Source organism: Heterocephalus glaber, unplaced genomic scaffold (genome assembly GCF_053883595.1).
Source record: "Heterocephalus glaber isolate CG9 unplaced genomic scaffold, H.glaber_assembly_v1.0 deba00001497, whole genome shotgun sequence".
In the NCBI taxonomy this organism is placed as follows: Eukaryota; Metazoa; Chordata; class Mammalia; order Rodentia; family Bathyergidae; genus Heterocephalus; species Heterocephalus glaber.
In genome coordinates, this window is record NW_028258320.1 from 33,140,705 (window position 1) to 33,165,833 (window position 25,129).

At 31.2% G+C, this 25,129-nt stretch overlaps 1 protein-coding gene across 21 annotated transcripts in view; it reads left to right on the forward strand.

Annotated features, from left to right (window-relative positions):
* The window catches only part of Pcdh15 (protocadherin related 15), a 1,622,160-nt gene extending 1,605,929 nt beyond the window's left edge, over positions 1-16,231 (forward strand). For 7 of the 21 annotated variants that reach the window (XM_087184836.1, XM_087184835.1, XM_087184838.1 and 4 more), the window contains 5 exons: positions 1,577-1,595; positions 3,394-3,432; positions 7,649-7,719; positions 8,541-8,649; positions 11,931-16,227. In XM_087184836.1, coding sequence (XP_087040962.1) covers positions 1,577-1,595; positions 3,394-3,432; positions 7,649-7,719; positions 8,541-8,649; positions 11,931-12,482 — 790 coding nt within the window. In that variant the 3' untranslated portion in view covers positions 12,483-16,227. Of the gene's footprint in view, positions 1-1,576; positions 1,596-3,393; positions 3,433-3,516; positions 3,572-7,648; positions 7,720-8,540; positions 8,654-9,602; positions 10,712-11,930 lie in introns of those variants that run through there. The other 14 variants (XM_087184841.1, XM_087184843.1, XM_087184844.1 and 11 more) reach the window with 12 other exon arrangements.
* The last annotated feature ends 8,898 nt before the right edge of the window (positions 16,232-25,129 follow it).

Below are 25,129 nucleotides of genomic sequence, written 5' to 3' on the forward strand. Positions count from 1 at the left end.
TCCACTTAATGAGTGAGGAATGATTAGATGCTTTATTGAAAATGTATTATCATACATTCGTTCTTACTGATAAAGCAAATGTAATACACACAAATAGTGTAAAATGAATAGTTAATACACATCAGTGTATATAAACTACATAAAAAACATCAATACTATATGACTGGTTTTATAATTATCAACCATCATACTTTGAAAGCATTAATATGATAATCATAAATATTGCTTGTTATATAACTTTTAAGTAAAATTCTCCTTTGTGCTATAATGAATGATATAAATAACCAAATGAAAAACAACAGAAAGGTTTAATGGCAACAGTATGGTAAATATTTTTTATTTCCCACATTTGTGAAAAATTAATGAAAGGAGGAAATTGAAATATCCTAGAAAATAAACATATAATTTTGCTTGGATATCTTACTTGATGTATGTGACTCTATTGTCTTTATTAAAAATCTAAATATGAGGTTTCTCTACTTGGTTTCTAGAGATAGAAATTGTTGGCAAGTTGAAATGCACAAATTTTTTAAAGCATTAGGATTATCATTCCTACAAATATTGAATAAAGATATAAACACTGCCAAATTCACTACATAATTTTTTCAAACTATGAAGTATTGATAGGATTAAACAGCCTTAAATTAGCTTTATTTCCCACATTTTCAATAAGCAATACATTAATCACATAAGATGCTTTCAGACAAAGAGTCTTATTTGTCTTATGAAGGACTTTAAAAAGATACTCTATGAAAATTTTTTGACTTTAGAAAGTTGTGCATTTGTCTCATAATACGTCTTAAATATTGTTGTGTATTAATTACATGAAGCAGGGTCAACAGAATCAGTTTAATACTTTAGTGCAAGTATTTAATTCATAATAAACAGAAACCATTTTATATTTAGTGCTATTCACATTGAATACACTTTACTACTTTTTCCCTTGAAGGTATAGTTAAATATTTTACCAACTTGTGGTGCATGAGCTTTATTAGTTTATGTAGTATTGAGTATTTAGCTATTTTTCCTCTAAACTTTTTTCACTTAATCTTAATAATTTAATTGGCCTTGGGAAGGTAGCTAATATTTTCATTCATTATTCTTAGAATCAATTTAGCATAAACAGAAAAACATCTTAGTCATTTGAAATAATGGATTCTATCTATATGGAGATAATTTTATATTCTATAGTTACTGCACTCTTCATATAAGAAATTATCTCTTTCCCAGATATTTTATATGTATAAAGACTTGTATAACACAGAGATAATATAGAATATTTCTATCTCAATTATAACATACTCGAAGTGTATTGGTATGTACTTTTTTAAACACAAAAGACTTTGGTCAATTGTTCATATGAAATGAGGGTCTGAGATGATACTTGTTTTAGTAACTTGAGCATAAATAATAGTATTTCTGTCATGAAAATGGCACAAAATCTATTTCCCACTGAAATAATAGAGAAAATTATCTTACTTTTAGTTAAAATCTTTTAGATGTCCCTTTCAGAAAATTTTATCTAATCTGAATGTCAAAAATGTTTAATACTGATTTCTTTATTTCTACCTTTCAGGAGAGGTTATACATCAGAGGTAAGGGATTTATGGTATTATATCAAATTTACTAGGTCATTATCTCCATAACAGGCAGGACTAATATACAGTTTTTGGAAGCTAGGTAATTTTCCTTTATTTCAACAAAAACCTTTTAAGCATATTTTAGTTTTTATTTTCTTTTATATATGTTGCTTCTTTGGGAGTTTTAAGTCTATTATTCAAGTGAACAAAGATCACTGCTTACATTTTCAATGATGAATTTTTTTTCTGAATTATAACTAGTCAATATTCTGATGTTCCTTTAAATTTGTTTTTCTAATACTGCATACTAGTTTTCTAATAGTAATTTCTCAGTTTTTTGTCTTTTTATTAGTCTGATCATTGTATTAGAGGCTTGCTTCTTAAAGAGTTTTTTGAAATCAGGATATTAGAGAGTTCTGTGTTTTCTATTGTATTTACCATGATTCCCAGTGTATAGAGAACATGCTAGGCATGCTTGTTGATACTATTTAGCTGACTATATTACAAATGATGTTATCAATGGAAACACTGAAGTCCTAGTTTGATTTATCATACAGCTTCTCAGTCAAGGGAAAGAAACAAGTAAATGAGCTAATTGACTTACACTTGAGAATGCATAAATCCTAGATTATGTAGCAGTGAAGTTGAATGCCTGTATGAATAAGTGGTTTTCAAGGGTGATTAAAATAGATAACAAATAGAAATAAATAACAACTTGATTAAAATAGATAAAGAGATTGATTAAAGTAGATAACAACTGAATCACAGTATCCAGTATCTCTAACATAAACTTCCTTTCTCTTTGAAAGAGTAAGGTGACTAAATCACTAACAATGGTATCATAAGAACTCTGTCTTTTCAGATACATGGTTGTTCTGTTTCCCATTTCAGTTGGTTTTTTGATAGAATTGCCCTTCATAACCTCTCACCCAACTTCTCAATGTTTATTTTAAGATCCACATAGTTTAACTATTTCCCCTTTTCTGCAGATATCACTAACCCCTTATTTAAACTGTTTTCCTATGGTTAGAGTCTAAATTATCATGAACCCAATAAAGACAGACTAAGAATTCTCCTTAAGTATGAGTATGAAGGAGGGGAGATATGATGCAATCTGTACAAAACCAGGATATTTTCTCTAATCACAAAAGACTTTCTGAAAATAAGCATGAGTGAAAGCCCTCAATTCACATTTTGCTAAGAAGGAAGAAGAGACACCACATCTTAAATATGATCTTGACTACATTACAACCACATCATCCTATGTTCTACTTTTCTTCCTAGTGAATCTGATCATATTTTAATGTGACTGGGGAGAGAAAAAAGGGACAATTTAAAACAAGATTTAACTTATGAAAAATAATTGTATGGTACTTAAAGTGTTTTTAGAAGCATAAATAACTTCACAGTTTGAATCAAAAATGAAATTATTATAATTTCTATTTATAAAGTTATTAAATTTAATGTTAACTAAAACATTAATGAAATTAAAGCCAGTGAATTCTTTATCATGTTATGGTTCAGTATAAAGAATTAGCTGATGGGCCGAGGATTTAGCTCAGTGGTTTTGCCGCCTGCTGCACAAGCACAAGGACCCGAGTTCGATCCCAGGTACCAAAAAAAAAACAAAACAAAAAGAATTAGCCAAACCATTGTTTAATGATTTTGATAGCTATCATATGAATGAGTCAAAATCCCAAAGTAATCAGTTTTAAACTGTCACCTTTTATCATTTTCTTCTCAATCATAATCTACCTTTTCCATCTGATTTACTGTCTTAATCTATTTTTTCTATTTTAATTTTCTTTGGCAGCAACAACAACTGCTGAGGCCTTCTCTTCTTAAACCAGAGGTATCAATTTTCACTTTTTTATCAACCTCACTAATCATCACAATACTTTTATGTGACATCAGAGATTTTATATCCATCTTACAGGGAGAAAAAATGGGTTGGCTGCCAATGTGGTACAATTTTACAAGCAAGATATAAGGTATCTTCCCATTAAAATAAATAAATAAAAAGACACCTTCATACTGCTTTAAGGTGGTTCAGATTCCAAGTTTTACTTTCATTATCTGGAAATTAGACAAATAAGCCTTTTTTTTTTTCTGTTTAAAATATACCATCATTGAATGAAGCAATTTGTGAACCTGAAAAGTAGCTGATTGTTTTAATGTATATGGAATCATCAAATCCATTCGTAAAAATCTGACTTCAGCATGTCTGCATTTTAAATTGCTTGTTACATTTTCTTCTGCAATGTGAAAAAAATTTTCAGTTATATGATATATCATAATAAATGAATATTATTTTTCTTTCTTATGTTTATATACTACCAGAATTAAAAATAAAAATTAAATAGTACTGATCTTAAATATTTATTTCCTAAATTAAGAATTTAGTTTAGTTGGGGTTTTTTTTTGGTACCGGGGATCAAACTCAGGTCCTTGCGCTTGTGAGGCAGGTGGGGGAACTACTGAGCTAAATCCCCGGCCCAAGTTTAGTTTTTTTATAAGCTCCATGTATAAATTTTATTTTATTTTTTTCCTTAAGAACAGTATCCTACCTTTGGTAAACAGAGTCATTTCTTGGTTAAAATTACTCCTCCAAATCTGGAGAATTAGTGGAAAGGATACTCAAGTTTTATAAGGCTTTTAACAAAACTTGCAGACTACTGAAGCAGAAAAAATCAGTTAAAGCCAAATACCAGGTACTAGATAAAAGATTTTAATTAAGATATGAATCCTAGTGAATATCAATTTCATCTCCTGAAAAATATCTATAGTAGTATCTAATATATCAGCATCTAGCTCAGCAATTGGAATGTAGCTGGAAAAATTCAGTAATGGTTGCAATTTTTTGCTTCAGTATAAATATTAATATGACTCTTAATTTTATCCTTTTTTGTGTGGACAGCAGCAACAGTTAATTTTAAAAATAATATTAAATTTTTGATCTACCCATAAAGTCAGTTTTTAGTAGATTACTTTGCATGATTTTCTAAAATTTAGAATTTACCAAATATGGAGATACCAATAGGAACCACAAGGTACAGCAAAGAGGGCAAGGATTCCACTGTTTCCATCAGTTCGGGGATCTAACAGGTCACTAGGTCCTTCTTCTATGTTTGTTTTTGAGGGGATGTTGTGATCTTCACTCAAGAGTGGTAATGCATACATGAGGTACACCTAATGTCTTTTTTCTTTTTTTTGCTGGTTTGTGTACCCCTTCATCCTCCAGAGAACCAGACTGACTAATTGAATCTAGACCATCTTGCTGAATTTCCTGTTCCTATACTAATTCTGTCGATTCTTTATTATATTTTACCACAATTAATACTGGATATATATTTATCTAAGAAGAGCTGAGCTTTATTTTCCATTTAGAAACAAAAAATATTTGTCTATATTATTACCAAAAGTTATTAAAATTTTATCTTGAAACCATTTCAAGGTCTTTCATATATATATATATATATATACATATATATTACATAATATATACATATATATTACATTCAACATGCATTGGTCACATAGTGTAAAATTATTAGTTCTGAAAAGTATTTAATAATTTAAACTTACATCATTATATTGTGTGTTGGTGACTCAAAAATCTAACCACTCAGAAGCAGATGTTTTTCAAATATTTAGCATGAGTACATTAAATACAGACTTTGTTTTAATTTCTTGCGTTTCATTTTTATTTTTGCTTTTTGCACTATTAGTGATCATCAATAGCTCCAGCTATTTATTTGCTTGCTTGTTTATTTATTTACTTATAGAAGGGTTTCTCTGTGTTGCTAACTTGACTAGGATGGGCTGGAACTTGAGATCCTCCTGCCTAGTTTTAGGAGTGCTGGTATTACAGGTATGTAGCATCATGCCTGGCTTCATACTAGTGGTCTTTCTAAACCTTAATCAATGGCTCCTTCCTACAGTGAACTTTTTTGTTGTTTCTGCTGTAAAATCTATAGCTACAAAAATTGTACAAAACACATTTAGAGCTAAATTTTTAAAATGAACACACACATGCTGTACCACTTCTCCAGAACCCCTCCATGTCAACATTAATTTCTCTTCTCAACTACACTCCTGGCTTCTAATATCACAAACCGGTTTATGAAGTTTATATAATGGTGTAATACAGTATTTTACATTTGTACTCAGTGCCTTTTCATCTTTCTGTCTGGGTCATTCATCTATGTTGTATATTGTATGATGTAGTAGTATAGTTATCTTACAGACTTTTATATTGCTTCTAAGTTTTGCTTGTTAGTAATAATATTTTGATGCAAAATTGTGCATATATCTGTTAAACATATAGCTATACATTAAATTTCTTTGTAAGAGTGATCAATATATTAAACTTCAGTGCTATTGTCAAACATTTTTGAAAAAAATTTACAATTTGTAAACTTGACAGAATTGTATGAGAGTTCCAGTTGCTCCATGTCTCTGCCACCTGTGGTATTGTTAAATTGTTTTTTGTTATTATTCTTATTGGTGAAGTGAATTAGGTTTAACATTCTTATTGTATTTTCTCTGCCATTAGTTCACAAAGCGTTTTTCAGCTACAAAGTAAATATTTTACAAAGTAAAATAGTATACCAGTGTGATCCAGGATGATTCCAAACTTAAATAACTATAGGAACCAAGGAAGTAAATTACATTTATTATTTGCAAATCAAAGGCAGATGATAGATTCTAAGGAGAAATGAATATAAATGTAAACAGTATGCTTGGGTATGAAGTAGTAAACAGGAGAGAATAGGCTTGCTACAAACTATAGCACCACCATCTAGATTCTTGACATACAGAAATATGGCCCAAGTGTCATCTTTTTGTTTTTCAAAGAAAAACAAACACATTTTGGTGGCATTTTGTTAGCATTGATAGCAACTAATTCAATACTTTTAAATGATGTTGGATCAATCCTAGCACAATGAAGAGGCATTGTTCATATTTATCATGTAGACTATGAATTTCTACTTTTTAAATGATATATTTGTGCTCTCAGAGATGGACAAATTTTCTTTGCTCATTGCTAATTTGTATTATAAAATTAATTCCTATAAATAATAGATAATCTTAGAAATAAATACCAACATATTTTCCTATAGATAGTTATATGTCTTCTTCCTTCTCCACCTTTTTTTTTTTTTTTTTTTTTTTGGTACTGGGGATCGAACTCGGGTCCTTGCGCTTGCGCAGCAGGCGGTAAAACCACTGAGCTAAATCCCTGGCCCTTCCTTCTCTACTCTTATTCCATTGAAAATTTAATTTTTTAACCTTTGCTATTTAATCCACTTAATATGTTAAAATAGAATTTAAAAGGAAAATATAAGGAAATAACATTTTAAAATTTTTGAAAACTAATCTCGTATGTATGTGTAAGGAAAAAATATTTGTGTAAAACCAAGAGTTTGACAAAGATCAGTATTTTCTAGAGATTGGAAGTGGAAATCTTAATAGGATCTCTATTTTAACAAATTCTTTATTTAAAGAAAGACTTAAACCTACAATTAGCATTGAACACTTTAAAATGTAAACATCCTTGGGAGACAGCACAATTAACCCAAGTTCTTAACAATGTAAAAATTATTATCAAATGATTTTATAGACAGTTTTAATGAATGGATTAATATCAAGTATCAGAAAACCATTAGTGCAGTAAGAAAAAAATATACTAAATGTAATGTTATAATTTTCCTCACTGCTAAAGTCAGTTAATTATGTAAGTTAAGATACATTTAAATTTTAGATGTCTACTCATAAATTTTGAAGTTAGCCAACATCAAAAGAAATGTAGATCTGAAATATTTAACATATTTATCATTAGGAAAATTATACTTCAACTTTCTCTAATAGTATCTCATAACCTAACCTTATTTTATGTAAAACAACTACAGCCAAAATTGTATTAAAATGTTTAACTAAATACTTGTAATTATTATTTTGGCAGAAATATTTTGAAAGTCTTTGAATTCTAGGTGTGGAAATTTTACTTAGAGCTTAAAAGTCTTAAGAGTTTGTGTTCAAATGGAATTTCTCTTTTTGAAATATAGGAGTTATCCATGGAGTCTGGAATTGACCCTGGCCAGGAATATGGACAAGATTATTACAGTTATGATCATGGGTACATCTTTGAACTTTTTACTGAGAATCTCATTGTATTTTATAAGTAATAGGGTGATATTAATTATTATTGCTAGACTTTTAAAATTCAGTCTTATATTTGAAAATGAGTAATGTATATACCTTTATTTTCATTCAGGTTTTAACCATTTTTCTTCATCAACATTGATTATAATTCTAGAAATTCTATGATAAACCTAGTCAAAATAATTTAGATGTAAATTAGAAGTCAAGCATATTTGCTCAATTCCAGAATTCACCATTTCTGTCATCTCTTCTGTCTATGCATGAAGTTTTGACCAAGAGCTATTAAGAAAAAGAAAACATAGTCCAGAATCCATAGTATTTTAAAAGCTACTTCTACACTCATAAGTTAACTGCTTTCAAAAAATATGGTGAAAAAATATAAACACTATTACATACCATGTTTGAAGCTAACTTTTACTATAAATATAGATTTTATAGTCCAAACAGCTTATTATACTTTTAGAAAGGACCTAATTTTTATCCTGGTTCTTCAGTTAAATAAGAAACTTTATGCCTTTTTCCTTTTTCCACATTACAATTTCTCCAAAACCTTACGTATAAAATAATAGATCTCTTTATTGTTATTCCAAAGTACTATTGCGGCAAAAAACTTTGGTCATCAGGTTGTAGTTCTTACTGGATAGTTTTATAACTAATTCCCTAGGAGCCAAGAAGATGGTGCATAAATATCTGTTGTGTAAATGTTGAAGAAAGAGAAGAAAATTGAGTTCATTTGTGGTACCTTTTACACAGACCACATGAAAAAATATTGAAAGTTGTAAGTTTATGTTGCAGGTATGAGATGCCTCAATATGGAAGTCGCCGCCGACTGTTACCACCAGCTGGACAGGAGGAATATGGTGAGGTGGTTGGTGAAGCTGAGGAGGAATATGAGGAGGAAGAGGTAATTATTATAATTTTATCACGTGAGGTATTATTATAAGAATATTTTATTGCTCTTTGCCTATCGAGTTATTGAATATTTCAGTTTTGATAAATCCTGTCCTTTTAGTACTTGTTTCCCATAGTTTTATCCATTTCATTGCCCTGTCTATGAAGGAAAACTGTAAATAGTTTAATGTATTCCTTCTATGAATTCTTCAACATCTGATAAAAGCTATAATAAATTTTATTTTCTAAAATCCTAAATGTTCCTGCATAGAGGATTATAATCAAATATTTTTAAAATTATGTGATATGATGCTTATTTTGTCCTTGCACAATCTAGCATATTGAAAAATTATGGAGAAATAATCTCCATTTTTCAAGAAAAATAATATATTTTTACCTATAATTTTGAGGAAACTAATTTAGCATAAGTCTTTTTTATCAAATCTTATACATTGACTACCATATTTATTTGGAAAATTGCTCTTTCTCCCAAAATGAAATTCACATTCACAAAACAAATACAGGGCACTGTAGTTCTCACCCATTGAAAACTCAAGAAAACAACAAAATTTCCCATAAGCTTTCAGATAAACTATCACATTTTCATGATTTAAAAGAATTCTTAGATTTTTCTCTAAAGGAACTGCCTAAAGCTGTTAAAAAATCTAGGGACATAAAACGGAAGAGACAGTTATTAATTACCTTTTGGTCTAAATTTCAGAAGATATTTTGCATAATAAAAAGCAATCACGAGATTGTGATATTATGAAATATAGCCAAAATAAAGTGATTTATTCCTTTAAATCACTATCTATATGCACTAGATAATTTTATGATTGTTTTCTGATACCAGTCATGAAACTTGCATGATACTACCCCCTGCAGGTTCATTCCTGCCGTGGGTGACAAGGTCATATCATAACTATTCCCAAGCTGACACTACAATTGCATTTTCACAATTTTCAGGAAAAGCCAAAGATAATTAAACCAAAAGTTGAAATTAGAGAGCCTAGTGAGGAGGAAGAAGTAGTTGCAACTATTGAGAAACCACCAGCAGCTGAACCTACATATACACCCTGGAAGAAAGCTAGGATATTCCCAATGATCTTTAAGAAAGTTAGAGGATTAGCTGATAGAAAAGGCATCATTGACCTTGAGGGCGAAGAGTGGCAAAGGCGCCTTGAAGAAGAAGATAAAGATTATTTGAAATTAACTCTAGACCAAGAGGAAGCCACAGAAAGCACTGTAGAATCTGAGGAAGAATCATCAAGTGACTATACTGAGTACAGTGAAGAAGAATCTGAGTTCAGTGAGTCTGAAACCACAGAGGAAGAATCTGAATCAGAGACTTCCTCTGAGGAGGAGGAGAGTTCCACCCCTGAATCGGAAGAATCTGAATCCACAGAGTCAGAAGAAGAAAAAGCCAGGAAAAACATTGTGCTAGCAAGAAGGCGGCCTGTGATTGAGGAGGTCCAGGAAATCAAAGGCAGAAAAGAGAAGCATCCTAAAGAGCCAGAAGAAAAGCCTATAGTGGAAGAAGCAGCAGAACACAGAGAAGAAGGCGAGGAGAGTGAGCTGGCCCCTACAGAAGAATCTACAGACCTTGAAGCTCAAGATGTCCCTAAGGAGGGCAGTGCAGAATCAACTTCGGTGGAAGGAGGCATAGAAAGTGAAGAGGAATCAGAAGTAGGCAGTAGTAGCAGCAGTAGTGAAAGTCAGGCTGGAGGCCCGTGGGGCTTTCAGGTGCCAGACTACGACAGAGGCAACAAGTCTCCAGGAGTGAACTCTGAAGGTTATAACACTGCACTTTGAAACAGATCACAGTAGGTGGGAAGTTTGCTGTGATGGATGCTTTTGTGTGCAGTGCTTCTGTGTGTTCTCTGAAATGACTCTTAAAGGGGAAGAAACTGACCATGATTTTGATTTGATTTAAAATCAGAAGCATGCCGTAAAAGTGAATATAGAGGCTACCCAAGTAGATTTGCAGATTAGAATATGTTAGGTTAAACTGACTAATATTTCCAGTTCTAAAAAGGAACATATCTAATCAGCTAGTCAACATTTAGTATTCCAGAACAATTTTTATTAATTCAATGTGATATTATATTTCATCAGTGATAATTTTCTGTTGAAATAGATGGTACTACATACACACTTAGACACATATATACATACATGTATATATAAATGGTATACTGTATTTATCTTTGCAAAATAAATATGACAATAAGCTGCAACAAATGAGATCCCTTATAATCTGCTTTGGTACATGCATACATTTCATATGACAAAAGTTTTATCAAAGCCATCAAGAACATTTTCAAATTGGTCTGTATCTGCAAATTGGTCTATATTTTCAAATATTAGGCGTTAAATGAAACAAAATTTTAAAAATAAAAGTTTCTGCCATTATTTTCGGATATGAATATGAGTTGTTTTTTTTTTAAATGTAACAGCTAGAACACTTTTGTCAGGTTAGCTAAATGATAATTTTGAGTTATGTATTTGGAAATCAGACAGTCTGGTTCACTGAGTGCAAAGTATTGGGGGTGCACATACTCCATAGTATGTGAAGAACATAGTACTCTTTAAATTTCACTCCTTGACATTTCTAATGTCAGTTGTTAAAAGAAACTTGACCTGGTGAAATGTGCGTTGTATTCCAGTTTCTTACAAGGTGAAATTTAGAATAACAAGCTTTTCCTTTTGTCTACTCCTTAATAATATGCAGGTTGAGAAGATATTTCCTTTTAAGTAATCAGAGATCTAAATGAGATGACTCAAAAAATAAGATACTGCCAGTAAATAACTGCATTAAATATACAAAATTTTTGGCTAAGATTGATGAATGAATTTGAAATTACAATATTATGAGTTTAAAAACATTTTTAAAATATTTGGAATAGAAGCATTAGTATGAACAGAATATACTAATGCTGTTCATTCCTTCAACTGTAATTTTACTTAGCATAGTAGCTGTAAAACAATGGGTCAGACTCTTAGTTAAATATAAGTAACACACTTTTCATTTAGAGCAGTAATTTGATCTACAAGAAAATAGGGGTTTCCTGGAAAGTCCACTTCCTGACTCAGCAAAACTTTATTCATACATATTCAGCTCTGAAGCCAAAAAGTAACTGATGTGAATAAAGAGTTGCTTTCTTCTACCACTCTGTTCTTATCCATCTTTGATATCTTTCAAAATATCATTGTTTTGGATTTCACAGTCATTGTAGCCATTGTCTGTTTAATTTCTTTGATACTGACTGACTTTTCTTATTTCTTTTTTGTCAGTGGGCAACAAAAAGTATGATGAAGTTAGTAGTTGATCGAGAGTATGAAACTAGCTCGACTGGAGAAGACAGTGCTCCTGAATGTCAGAGACACCGTCTTCACAATCCTAATATCGATAGTAATATCAATGGCAATATTTATATTGCACAGAATGGCTCTGTGGTGCGAACCCGCCGTGCCTGTCTCAATGAGAACTTGAAAGTTACTTCTCCCATCCGAATGGGGAGGCACTTTAAGAAATTAGACAAGTTGGCAGTGACACATGAGGAGAATATTCCTCTGAACACGTTATCAAAAGGACCATTTTCTACTGAGAAAATGAAAAAAAGGCCAACTCTGGTTACATTTGCGCCTTGCCCTGTGGTAACAGAGAGTACAGCAGTGAAGCCGTTGGGAAACAGGCTGAAAAGCACAGTTGACCAGGAGTCCATGGTCGACAGTAAGAACATCAAGGAGACTTTGGAATTTCATAGTGACCACACACAATCAGAAGATGAAGAGCTTTGGATGGGCCCCTGGAACAACCTCCATATACCAATGACAAAACTGTGACCAATTTTTTTAGAAGTTAATTTAATTTTTACTTCAGTTTTTAATGAACTGTGCTTTTTATTGTCACTGAGAAAACAATGTATGGAATTTATATCATTCACATAAACTAAAACTTTGAACTATATGCTTTAAAATTTTAAAAAAGAGAAATTTGCACTCACACTTGTATCAATTGTTTTTCCTAGAAATTCGTTTTGGACAGACTCAATTCACTAAATAACATATCATTTAAAAACTTAACTGTCTTTTTGGGTTGACAATTATTTTTCATTTAAATAAATAAGAAAAAATTTACCAAGTAATCATTTATATTTTATTGATTAACATATATTATGACTTATTTCTAACTTCATAGCACATTTTTCAATACACACAATTTTACTTTTTGTAGACAAAGGGGGAAAATACTGGAGGAAATTTATGGGTAGCAATTTTATATAATTGTTGTCTGTACTGTCCTTAGTTTTTAAATCAAAATAGTTTTGCAATAGAAAAAGTAGGAATCACCTGTAAATTATTTTGAATCATAAGCTTACACTTTCATTGTTCATTATAAAATTTTAGAGATGTTTACATATACATGTTAGACATATGTATGTTTTTGTATATAACATATATATGTATGTGTTTGTCTTTGAAGAAACACTTAAGGTCATATCTCTTTTAGAAATATAACTTGCAATTTTATGTGGTCCCCTCCTGCTTCTACTAACACTTTATCCATATCACATAAAAATGATTTAATTTAGTCACATGAAGTTAAATAATTATTTAAAGCAACACAGAAATTTCACCATCAGCAGAAGCTTACTGAAAAGTGACAAAGGGTAAAATAGGCAATAATGCATATAAAACCACAATTTCATTGTGGAAAATGTGATAAGGTCAGAGCAGTTTCACCTTAATGTCACTGGAAATGAATATTTTATAAATCTAACATAAAGGAATTTGTCAGGGTAAAAAATTTATATAATAAATGCCATGCCTCTAAAGGCTATAAATCCATAATTTTGAATATATTATTTTATTTAACTTCTCCCATCTCAAATTTATTTATAGACTACTATGATGCACATATTTATGTGCCTGTTGTCTTAGAGCCAGAAAATGATTGCCTGGGTATTTTTTAATCACAGAACACAGTCTTCATTTTTAACCGCTGAACAAAGCACAGCGTTTCACCATTAATAGAAAGTAAAATATATATCTACATATTCTTTTAAAAACAAACACAAAACCAAAAAAAAAAAAAATCTTGCCTTGTGTGTTGTATACCTCCCCCAGATGTAGAAAGAATGAAACAATATAGTTTAAGAGAATTCAGAATCCTACTGAATATGACTTAGTATATGATATATACAGCTCACCTCAAATTTTTCACCGTATTGACCAAGTTCAGATTTCAGTTAAATAATTCTCATGCATGCTTTTCATATGGTTGCAGGATTGAATAGTACATTATTATTTATTCCCCTTACATACTTCACATTTTAAAAATCATTTCCTGTAATTCTATTTCCTTGTTCCCAAATTGAATGAAGTGTAGCAACATAAACTTGCCAAATTATATGGATAGTACATTTTTATTTTATATTTCCAAAGGTGTTTAAGATCAAATAGAGCTACATCTTATTTATGTATTTAATTGAGAATTAACTCATTATTAAATCCTTGCTAGAAAAACCATCAGCATTAATAGGAGCTTCTTAGAAATACAGTATCATGTCCACACCCACGAGGCCTACTAGACAAGAATTCACATTTTCATAAAATCTAAAGTGGTTTTTATGAATATGAAATTTTGAAAAGGAATGAAGTATAGTTTTGAACTCCAGGGCTTAATACTTCAAGCACCAAAGCAATTGTTTTTAGTATAAAATATTTTGTATACATATTAGATTAAGCATATTATATTTCCCTATTATCCTAATTAGAGATCACCGAATATACCATATTTTCATGATATTTTGTAGGCTAAACTAACATCTCATGACATTGTCTCTCCATTCACCTTTGCATAAAGATTTTCTTCCTTCAATCTCTGACTGTAAAATTTATGATTTTTGCTGTTTTGTTTCTCAAAAATTTTCAAATTTTAGCTTGTAATATCTTAGTGTGAAAGCTTGTATGCTTGTTTTGCTTGTTGTTACTAAAAAAATCATTAAGCCTAAGATGGAGATAAGATATGGATTCAGACAAAAGCTGTGTGATTCTTTAAAACATTCTTAGGTTACTATAGGGATCTGATCACTGGTTTGGAAACCTGATGTTGACAGAAGACTAATGTTCTGATATATGAAATGTCATTACATTTTCTAGTACATTTTTTAAAGGAAACACACAAATATTACAAGCTACAAAGCCTACATATTTCAGAGCTTTCAAGTTGATCATTTCAGTAAAAATGACCACAAGTTAAACTGTCACTTTTTGGAAATAGTATAAAGATAAGCATTATTTACACAGAGCAACCAAATCAAATATTTGGTCAGTATATTTTGGCAAAAGGATAAAGAGTAGCAAATAAGACTGGGACAATTCAATGGTCATTTTGAGAGGACTTTGACTATTCTACAAATCCCTAACTCAGGAATAAAATTGTAGATTACATGAAAAATAAGTATGTTTAATTTTAAGAATGTTTCATATAAATGACCTTTCTATATAAATGTTTATAAATAAATTTTTATTAATTTTCTTAGAAAGGCATAAGTATTTTTGTTATTCTTAATCTTCCCCAGCTTTCAATAAAAGAGGAGAAATAGCAGATCATAGCTGACTAAGATGAGAATAAATGATGTAACAGTAATATTTTTAAGCACTTTGATTCAGGAGGTTTTGTGGATTTTAAGGGAAAGATGAGGGAGATGGAGAAGATACAGTCAAAATGACACTGGACATTTGTGTCTCAATAATAATCAAGTCACAGATACCAATCTCTGTATTTGTCTTACTCATTAATTAAAGAGTCCAAGAGTTGTCATAGAATTATAAGTTTAGATTGGCCAAATTCAGATTCCCCTTTTTAAAATACAGGAGAATAATTTGCTTTACATTTTATATATGATATGTCATTCATGTTAGTAGAACATGTTGTTAACAGTAATGTTAAAATATGTTATTTATCCTAAATGGTTCTTCCAAATGGTAATGGTAGCTATTATTAAAATATTGTTAACAACATTTATATATCATAGACTCAGAAGTAATTGAATATTGATTCTTGAAGGAAGGCATTTTCTTTTTTTATTTCATGAGTCTTACTTTCTCTTGTTCTGCTCGATTCACCATCTGCACTTTATAACATGAGTGGGACTTATAGACTGCTTCAGTTAACTAGTAAAATAGGCAGAAAGTGCTAAAAATCTATTCTCAGGGCAGATGCTTATTGGTGCCTGCAAATAACACAGCAATGAGGCTGAAACATTGGTTCACCTAATACTGAGGACCTCATATTTTTATTGATAGGTTTTCCTTGTTCTCAAATGATACATCAAATTCTTTGTTCTATTTCTTGCTCTTATTTTTGCATTAGTTAACTTTTGTCCCTGTAATAACAATCTTTACTTTTAGATTGGTATTTTTTAATGCAATCTTAGTCTTAAATTTATGGTAAGTTAAGCACATATGTAGAAGATTTAAATATTGTCTACAATTTGAAAAATTATAAACACATCCACTTGTTTCCCAATTTCTTTATCCAAACACCTGTTCTTCCTTTAAAAAATATTGTATTGCTGTAAGAAGAATCAAAATTAGAAAGTTTAAGTTAAAATCCATTGTTAAACATTACACAATGTTTCAAAAATAAATTTCCATTTAAAAAGTGATTTCTCATTATTCTGTCAGGTTGGGATAAAAATCAGTAACTATTTTCCTATTTTCATATTTAGTGTTTCAGTTTAATAATAAAAAGAAAAGCTTCTCTGCAGACTCTTAGAATAATGTGGAGAAAAAAGAAGTACATTTTAAAACTCCTATAGACTTTTTTGTTTGTTTATTTGTTTACTTGTTTGTTTTTGGTTACAGGGAATTGAACTCAGGACCTTTCACTTGCAAAGCAGGCGGCGGCACCACTGAGCTAAACCCCCAGCCCTCTTATAGACTTTTTTTATCTGTCTTATATTCGTGCCACCAAATTCTAAAAAGAGACTATTTTCTGCATAATATTTATTTAGTCATAAAATCATTTTTATAAACATTTGAGATTTTCATATATATTCAGCCAATTTGGGTCATAGAAATGCTAAACAACAGCGTTAATGTGTCAAGAAGCATAGCCAATATGAAGCTACATTATATATTTTTTCATGTGGACAAGTTTGATGTTTCAAAGGCCCATAATTTATACACCAATATTTCTCTATATATTTTATCTATCATCTATTCTTCTATCTACCTAACATCTACCTGTCACCTATCATCTATTTATATCTATCTATCTGAAATATGATCTTATTTCCATAAACACATGCAACTTGCCTAACGTTACTCACATTATGACAATTCCACTTGTATATTTATCTCAAAAAATCAATATTAATAGGGGTAAATGTTCCAAAACAACCATCTTAAACAAAGAAGTCTTGTCCTTTCCATTTTGTTATACCTATTTTAGAGCAGAATTTTATTTATCCAAGCATTTCCAGTTCTTAGCACACCTCTTAGCATAAGCAACACTTATTTTAAAACATTATGTTAAATAGATAATATTCATTCTAGCTCTGTCACTGTGTAACTTTGGGCTCACCATTTTATAATTTATCCCACTGGAAAATGACAGAATTAACATCCACCTAAATTAAGAGATAATTGAACATTTAATTTCAACCCATTTTGCCACCTCTAATATCATATATGTAGATGATAAACAATTATGAAGTTGCCTTTGTTTTCTTCACAAAGATTTGTCCAGATTCCAATACTTGAGTGGCTAAATGCCCGTGTAAATTTTATTCCACATTATAGTTAAATAACAAAAATTATTTTTTCATGGTACTATTAAAGTTACATGTTTTTAAACAGTAATAAAATTAAACTGTAGGGGTTTTTTGCTTTGTCGTTTTTTTGGACTTTATTTTTTAAAGAATATAAACTATTAAATTTAATTTTGATTTTTATTAGTACATGTTTACAGGACATAATTATTACATTCTTTGTAGGAGTTAGTACACGTACATTAAATATCTTAATCTTTTTATCCCTTTCCTCCCCACTCCCCACAACTGAGCTTCTGCATAATTTAATAAAAAAGAATTCTTGAAGAGCATCACACAAAGCCTAGGCCATAAGAAGGATTGTTCAATAGTTTTTTATCTATGAATTCAGGAGAATACTTAGAAGTGTGTCCTACAATATTTATAGGTTCCTTTTAAATATCCTACGTACACCTTTATTATAATAAACTGAATTAACAATGGGGTTTGTTATGCCAATAACTACATTTTTACCAAAATCTAGGCTACATTTACCTGTTCTTTTTCTCTAATCTCAATACCAAGATTAGAAAAGTTGTTTTCAAAGTGTCAAAATATGTGGCTGCTTATCTATACCCTCTTTAGATTTCATTCTTTGTCAGATAGTGTTACTTCACTATCTCCTATATAGCATTCTGAATTCCCTAATCTTGCAAAAATATTTGAGTAAAATGAAGATAAAAAGGAGAATTTTGTGTAGGTTAAATATACATAAATGATATAAATCAAAATTTAATTATATTTTAATTACTCAACATATATACATAGCACAATGCACATGAATAAAACAGTACAGTTATATCAAAATATTGTTTTTGTAGATACTCACATCATATTTCATTTATATTTATCAGTAGTAGACATTGCATCTTTTTTCCAGGGTACATATAACCATGCATAAAATATTAAGAAAGGGTTTTGTTTTCTTTTTTTTTTTGTAACAGGGATTGAACTGGGGACCTTGCTCTTGTGAGGCAGGTGACAGAACCACTGAGATAAATTCCCAACCCTAGAAAGGGTTTTTTTTTAAGGAAGAGGATCATAAAGTTATTTATTCCAGATGCAAGAGTATATTACAGATTAATTTAAAATTACAATTAATTTTAAAGGTTTACTTATGCTAATGTCTCTAATTGAGATATCCTAACTATAACTTACTTGGTGAGTAATAATTATAGGCTAGAAATAAGTATAAAAATAGTATCATTGGATTTATATCAGGTTCTAGCTACTGAAAAACAAGTTGGGTCAAAGAACTGCTGGTCTTGACATTATTGCTGAAATAATCTGAATTCTAAGCTATAAATGTGTAATTATTCAGTTGTTGCCCAATGTTTTCACCTAAAAAGGAATTTGGAAGATAAATAGGGGCTCTAGTAATTCCTTTGTTTCTATATTACATTTGTCACATTTCAAACTCTCTGATTTAATTTTCTTATCTACAAAAATTCCTTTGAATATGTGTCCTAGAATTTTTATTAGCAGAGCTGAAATAATGGGTACAATATTATCTTGAAACAAGCAAGATTTATAAGTGCAACTGTGCTTTAAAAACAGTTCTGTCCCATTTATTTATTCCACATCTCGGAACCAAAAGATCTTAGGGTGATTTACAAAACTATAGACTATATAGACTATAAGAGTTGAAATAAGTTTGAATGAATGAGATAAAAGGAAAATAATGGTAGAAGAGTGAATGTGGGGTGAGATTAACACACAAACTTATTTGTCCATCAACCTATACATTAGTTATTTAAGTCACTGATGTAGCTCGGGTCTTTCTCCTGTCAGATTAAAAAAACAGGACTTGTTACATGATTCATAATGTGCATAAAGTTAAGAAACAATTATTGAAGAGAAGATAACTTGCTTGTTTTCAAGACCTGAGAAAAAAATTTTCCTAAGGATAATTTAGAACACTGCACTATACATTTTCTTAGATTTTGCCATACAAATTTTATTTCTTAGCTTCTCAATTTCTTCTTGTATACCTTGCAAATATTAGCCTTTCTTCCAAAAGATTTTCAAGTGTTCACATCATTAACTGTTACTCTGTTATCAATGTCTTCTACAATGAGTGCCAGAAGAGTAGATTGCCAGAATATTTTCTACTTTCACCAGCATTCTATTTTGCCAACAGATTTATATTAATCCCATTTTAATTAAACCATTAATCAAAGGTTGAGTTGTAAAAGTTTGCAGTTTAGTTTTCACAGCTCTATAGTTGTGCCTTTTGCTGATGATGACGTACGTAAATACAGACCTACTTCTTCAAGCCTAGGATACATCTTTTAGACTAATGAAACTGTCTCCTGGAAGAAGACAACCTCTTTTTCTCTCTCTGTCTCTCTCTGTCTCTCTGTCTCTGTCTCTGTCTCTCTCTCTCTGTCTCTCTCTCTCTCTCTCTCTCTCTCTCTCTCTATATATATATATACATGTGTATGTATATAACTATATACATGAATATAGTGTAGCTTTAGTTGCCCATGTAGCCTAATTATGCCTATTATGCCTATTATGTTAGTATTTCATATTGTATTTAATATTTTATAGTATATTTTATACAAATATGAACAACAGACCTGTTTTTTCTGTGATATGCTGGCAGATCAGCTTTCCAGAAGGTCAAAACAAATCAAAGAAAAATGATGTGTTGAGTTTGTAGATTTCCATGACACAAATACTCCTACCATGGTTAATTTCAGGCTACTGATGGCCTAACAACTAGCTTGCAAAACCTTTTAAAATTTGGTAATATGTTCCTGCAAGCCAGTATGAACTTAGGGTTTGTGTGTTGCACTAAATTATTAGTGGCACCTATTTTTGTTCTCCAAAGCCAGCAACATATACTTTCCCTGGATGTGCAGAAAGACTTTTAAGAAGGATAAATGCCTAAAGAGCAATAGATATTTGTCAAAGACACAATTTTTTGCATGTAATAAAGGAAGAGATGAGGCCAAATTAACTCACAAGGATGTCGGTCAAGTAGAAAGTTCATTTTGTGTAAAGGTCATAAATATAAGAGAATGAATTATGTATTAAAATACCAATAATTCAACTTCACATTTTCATAAAATTGACTAGCATTGGAGTTAGGAAATGGAAAGATATATATAGTCAGGCAAGAAATTATTCATTAATTAACCTATTTCCATAGGCTCCTTGAACATATGTATCTCATATTATAGACACTGAGCAAATCATTTAAAAATATCCAAACAGAAGAGATCACAAGAAATTTCGTATATAAGATGAAGGGTAAAGTTCATAAGTTTTTGAATAATATAAAAAAGAAGCTTTAGACATCAAAGGCCTAATTGGAACTGCAGTGTACCAACAGATACACCAGTGAGTATTTCTATTATAAATGAGAGGATAATTTATTAATGTTATTTCTGCATACCTTTTTCCTGTTTGTGTTAGCTACACTTCTACTTCACATTTCTCCTCTCTCTTTTCTCACTATGTTCAGAACTTACACAGTCTTCCCAGTTCTTTCCATTCATCTTCATACCTCAACAACCAAAGAGCCTGAATAATATTTTGAATATTGTCAGTGAATCTTTCACATGCAATTAATGTTTTTTTTTTATAGATTTCTCCTGGTAAAGAGAAGTGTAGTCTAGTGACTAAGCTCAGATTTGAGCTAGAAATGATTTCTCTGAATTCTGGCTATGACACTGCCTAGGTAAACCCTTTATATTTAAATTGGTAAATTGTTATAAGGATTAAAGTTTGTAAGGGTTTTACCATAATCCTAAATATGACAGAAACTACAAAAATGAAAATAAATGGAAGTAAGCAGAGAGAAAATCATTTCAATGAGGAAAAGGAGAGACATAGGGAAAAGTCCCATCCAGACAGAAAGAGAAAATACAAAACTTGCTTACTTGCTTTTTGAGTGAATTATAAGAAGATGAAGACATGTATGTACTGTGATTCTCCCCCTCTTCCCTACCTTAGCTTCTAGTTTCTGAATGATGAAGAAAATTAGAATACAGAAGTTTTTCATCTGTGTCCTTGTTTGAGAATTTGAAGAATTTTTCAGGATGCTTTTTACCAACAGTTTCATCAAAGTAAATCAGTAGCTGTAGAGGTAGACCAAAGCTTATGTTTAGTTCTTGGCAGACGACTTTCAACCTTCCACTACATAGAAAGTATTCAGATGTGGCCACAAGTACTCCACAATAATGTAGAGAGGATGAAAAAGTGAAGGGTGAACCTTATGAAGCCTTGAATTAAGTCAGCATGGCAAGACTCATGTGTTCCAAGAAGAAATGGGACAAAAGACAAATACTGCAGCATGAAATATTCCAGGAGAAGCAGAGTTGGATCTGCGTCAGAAGTGTCAGCCATTACACCTAACCCAAACTGAGAGAATAGCTCACAGTTTTACTACTGGAAAATTTTACCCATAATATGCCCACACTGAGAACTGTGATGACAGGAGTGTTGTCATCATGAAGCATGCAAGGACCCAGAGATCTATAATATCTGTACTTGACTCCAAGATCCTCTTTCTATGAGGAAAACCTAAGCACACTGATTGTATATCTAAAGCTTTCTTGGACTGGAAACAGAGGAAAGGAGAGAGCTGAATAACTGAGCAGTTACTTAAAGATGGAATATTTAAACAAAAGAAAAACCCATAAACAAAAATCAGTGACAAAGCTTAAGTCTTTCTTTTGAGCACTGGGATAGTGGCTTTTGAAAAAAATTTAAATCGGCTATAGAAAAATAAAGACACTTTTTCTTTTCATATTTTTCTGAAATGTGTAGTCCTCTGAAAGACAGAAAGCAATGATTTGGTGAAAAAAAGAAAGGAGAAACCTAAATTTAGATTGTTTCATGGTATCAAAAATTAAAAATCTAAAACATGTATAAGGACTCTTAATTTTAAGACAGAAATCTAATATTTCAAAGTTCATGCTTATTATTCAGAAATAATTAAAATGAAAAAGCTATTTCTGTATCCAAGAGCTACATTTGGTTCTTAGGATATAGTTATGCATATAGTATTCAAGATATGGAACCAACCTCATTGTTCATCAACAGATGAAAGGATAAAGAAAATTATATATATATAATATATATATATGTTATATGTACATGAATAATGGAACATTACTCAGTCATAAAATGAAAGTATTTCATTTTCAGAAAAACAGAGGGACCTAGATATGATCATAGTGAGCAAAATAAACCGGACTCAAAAGGAAAAATATCACATATTCTACTGAATATATGGAATCCAGAAAAGACAATACAATAGAAAACAGACTATTATTAATCAAGAGAAAGTGAAGAAGGAGGATAGGTGTAAGGGTGAGTAATAGAGAGCATGAATGTAATAAAAATACATTTGGGAGCATCTATCCCAAAAGGTAAAACTAATGTGGGGAGCATGGGGCGAAAGGGAGTATTGAGAGAATGATCAAAGAATTTTATGTGCATATACAAACCTGACAAAATGAAACTCACTAAACCATATAGCTAATATGCACTAATTAAAAAGCAGGAAAAAGAAAAACAAAATAAAAGAAAGAAAAGGAAAATCTCCAAGTAGTTTATTATCAATTCCTATATAAGCATAGTATTGCATATTTTGAAAAATAAGAGGGCAATCAGATATATTTCATCAGTGCAGAGTAGGACAGCCCTCTGACCTGCCTTGGAAGTTGAAGTTATAAGTCAGGTGATATACATAAAAATTATTTGCAAACTTTGAAACAGTGTAACAATTATCTTAGGTAAAGACAAATGAAACATTGTTTTAGTCACTTTTCCGCCAATTCGAAAAAAATACCTGAAAACTATAACTTGAATGAGAGGTTTATTTTGGCTCAAAATTTTAAAGCATTTGGTCCATTGATGGCTGGCTCGAAGGTTGGTGTGATAGAAGGATATGGAAAATAAAAGCTGTTCAATTCATTATGGCCAGAAAGCAGAGAGAGAGAAAAATGAGGTGCCAGAGGAGGAGTCAAAAATGTACCTTTGAGCTCATGTCTCTAGTGACTTACCTTGAACCAGGCCTCACCTCTTAAGAACATTTTCAGCTATAAACTCATCAATGGATCAATACACTCATGAGCGTACTGGCCCATCCATAATCCAATCACCTTCCAGAAGCCTAACTTCTGAATAAATGTTTGGAGAAATCCTAGATCTAAACCATAATAAATACAAATATAAGGTGTTATAAAAAATGGTGTATGTCTAAATTTAAAATAATATATTTCAGTTGGAGACACATTGCCGTTAACTCCCTTCAAAATATTTCCCCTCCCTTTGTGCCCACTGGAATTCCTCTTTCCTGAGTATCTTTATGAGATATGATCAAGACTTCAGTGGATCCTGCTTCTTAGTGCCATCCAACAGAAAGATAGGGTTCATAAAACCATTCAGATGTGTCCTCATCCACCTTTTTCACTGGATCTGACACTGGATGACTTTTGGCTCTTTCCTGAAATTAAAGTGATGGTGACAGAGACATGCTTTGAGTTGAGTGAGGACATTAAGCGGTCATGACAGCACAACTAAAGACACAAACAAAAGAGAACCCCAGAACTGCTTTATAAAGTGGCAAGAATGATGATATAGGCATATTCAAAGAAAGGAGAATATAATTTTACTGTAATAATTATTTTTAAAATTTAAACATTCATCCTCTTTTTCCATCATATTGTGTATATTGCCATCTTTTTCTGTAGTGCTTTAAACACAATTCCTATAATCAAAACTGTTAAATTTAATCTCCTTCCTGAGGTCAACTATCCAATGTTACCCACTAAATGCATGTAGCAATGTTTCCTAACCTCCCTGACAGCCCAAATTTATATCAAGTGCTATTATGCACACACAGCATGCACAATTGTTGATTTCCCTGTAAAATATGCTCACTTGAATGAGAGAAAAATTATGTAAGTCCTCTACCAATTGACATTTCTTCATAGTGTTACTAAAAGATTTAAAGTGCAGCATACACTAAAAATAAAGTATTATCATCCTCAACCGCAAATCCTGTCAAGCACACTGTTTTTCATCCCATATCCTAACCCTTTACTGGCTCTCCCCTCCTGTAAGGCACCTGCACTTTTGTCACACTGCTCTCTCGATCTCCTTCCCATCCTACACCAATAATGTGAACCTTGACCTGCTTAACTTTCTTCACATTTATTCATTAGAGGAGTAACTTTTACATACATAAACACCTACATCCATGGACTGAACCCTGAAAATATCTAGCTAAGATTTATTCCAATAGATTCTTACAGATTAGTCTTTGTTCTAGTCTTTTTCTCTCTTAAAAAATTGATTACGTGTAATGGAATATAATGTTATGATCTAACTTTATCTTAAAAATGCTTTCGTTGTTTTCTCATTGCTTAAAACTTCACTTCAATGTTGTATAGTATCCAACAACTTCTCAGATCAACCTATCTCTCTAGATCTTAATAACCAGGCAAGGTTCCTCCAGCAGAGCAAAAAACTAACCTATCAAGGAGGATAAGAGATAAGACCATTTGGATGATTTTGGCAGAATCTTTGAAGTAAGGATTACTACTTTTTTTTTTTTTTTTTTGGTACCGGGGATTGAACTTGGGACTTTGCGGTTGCAAGGCAGGCACTGGAACCACTGAGCTAAATCCCCAGTCAAGGATTACTACTTTC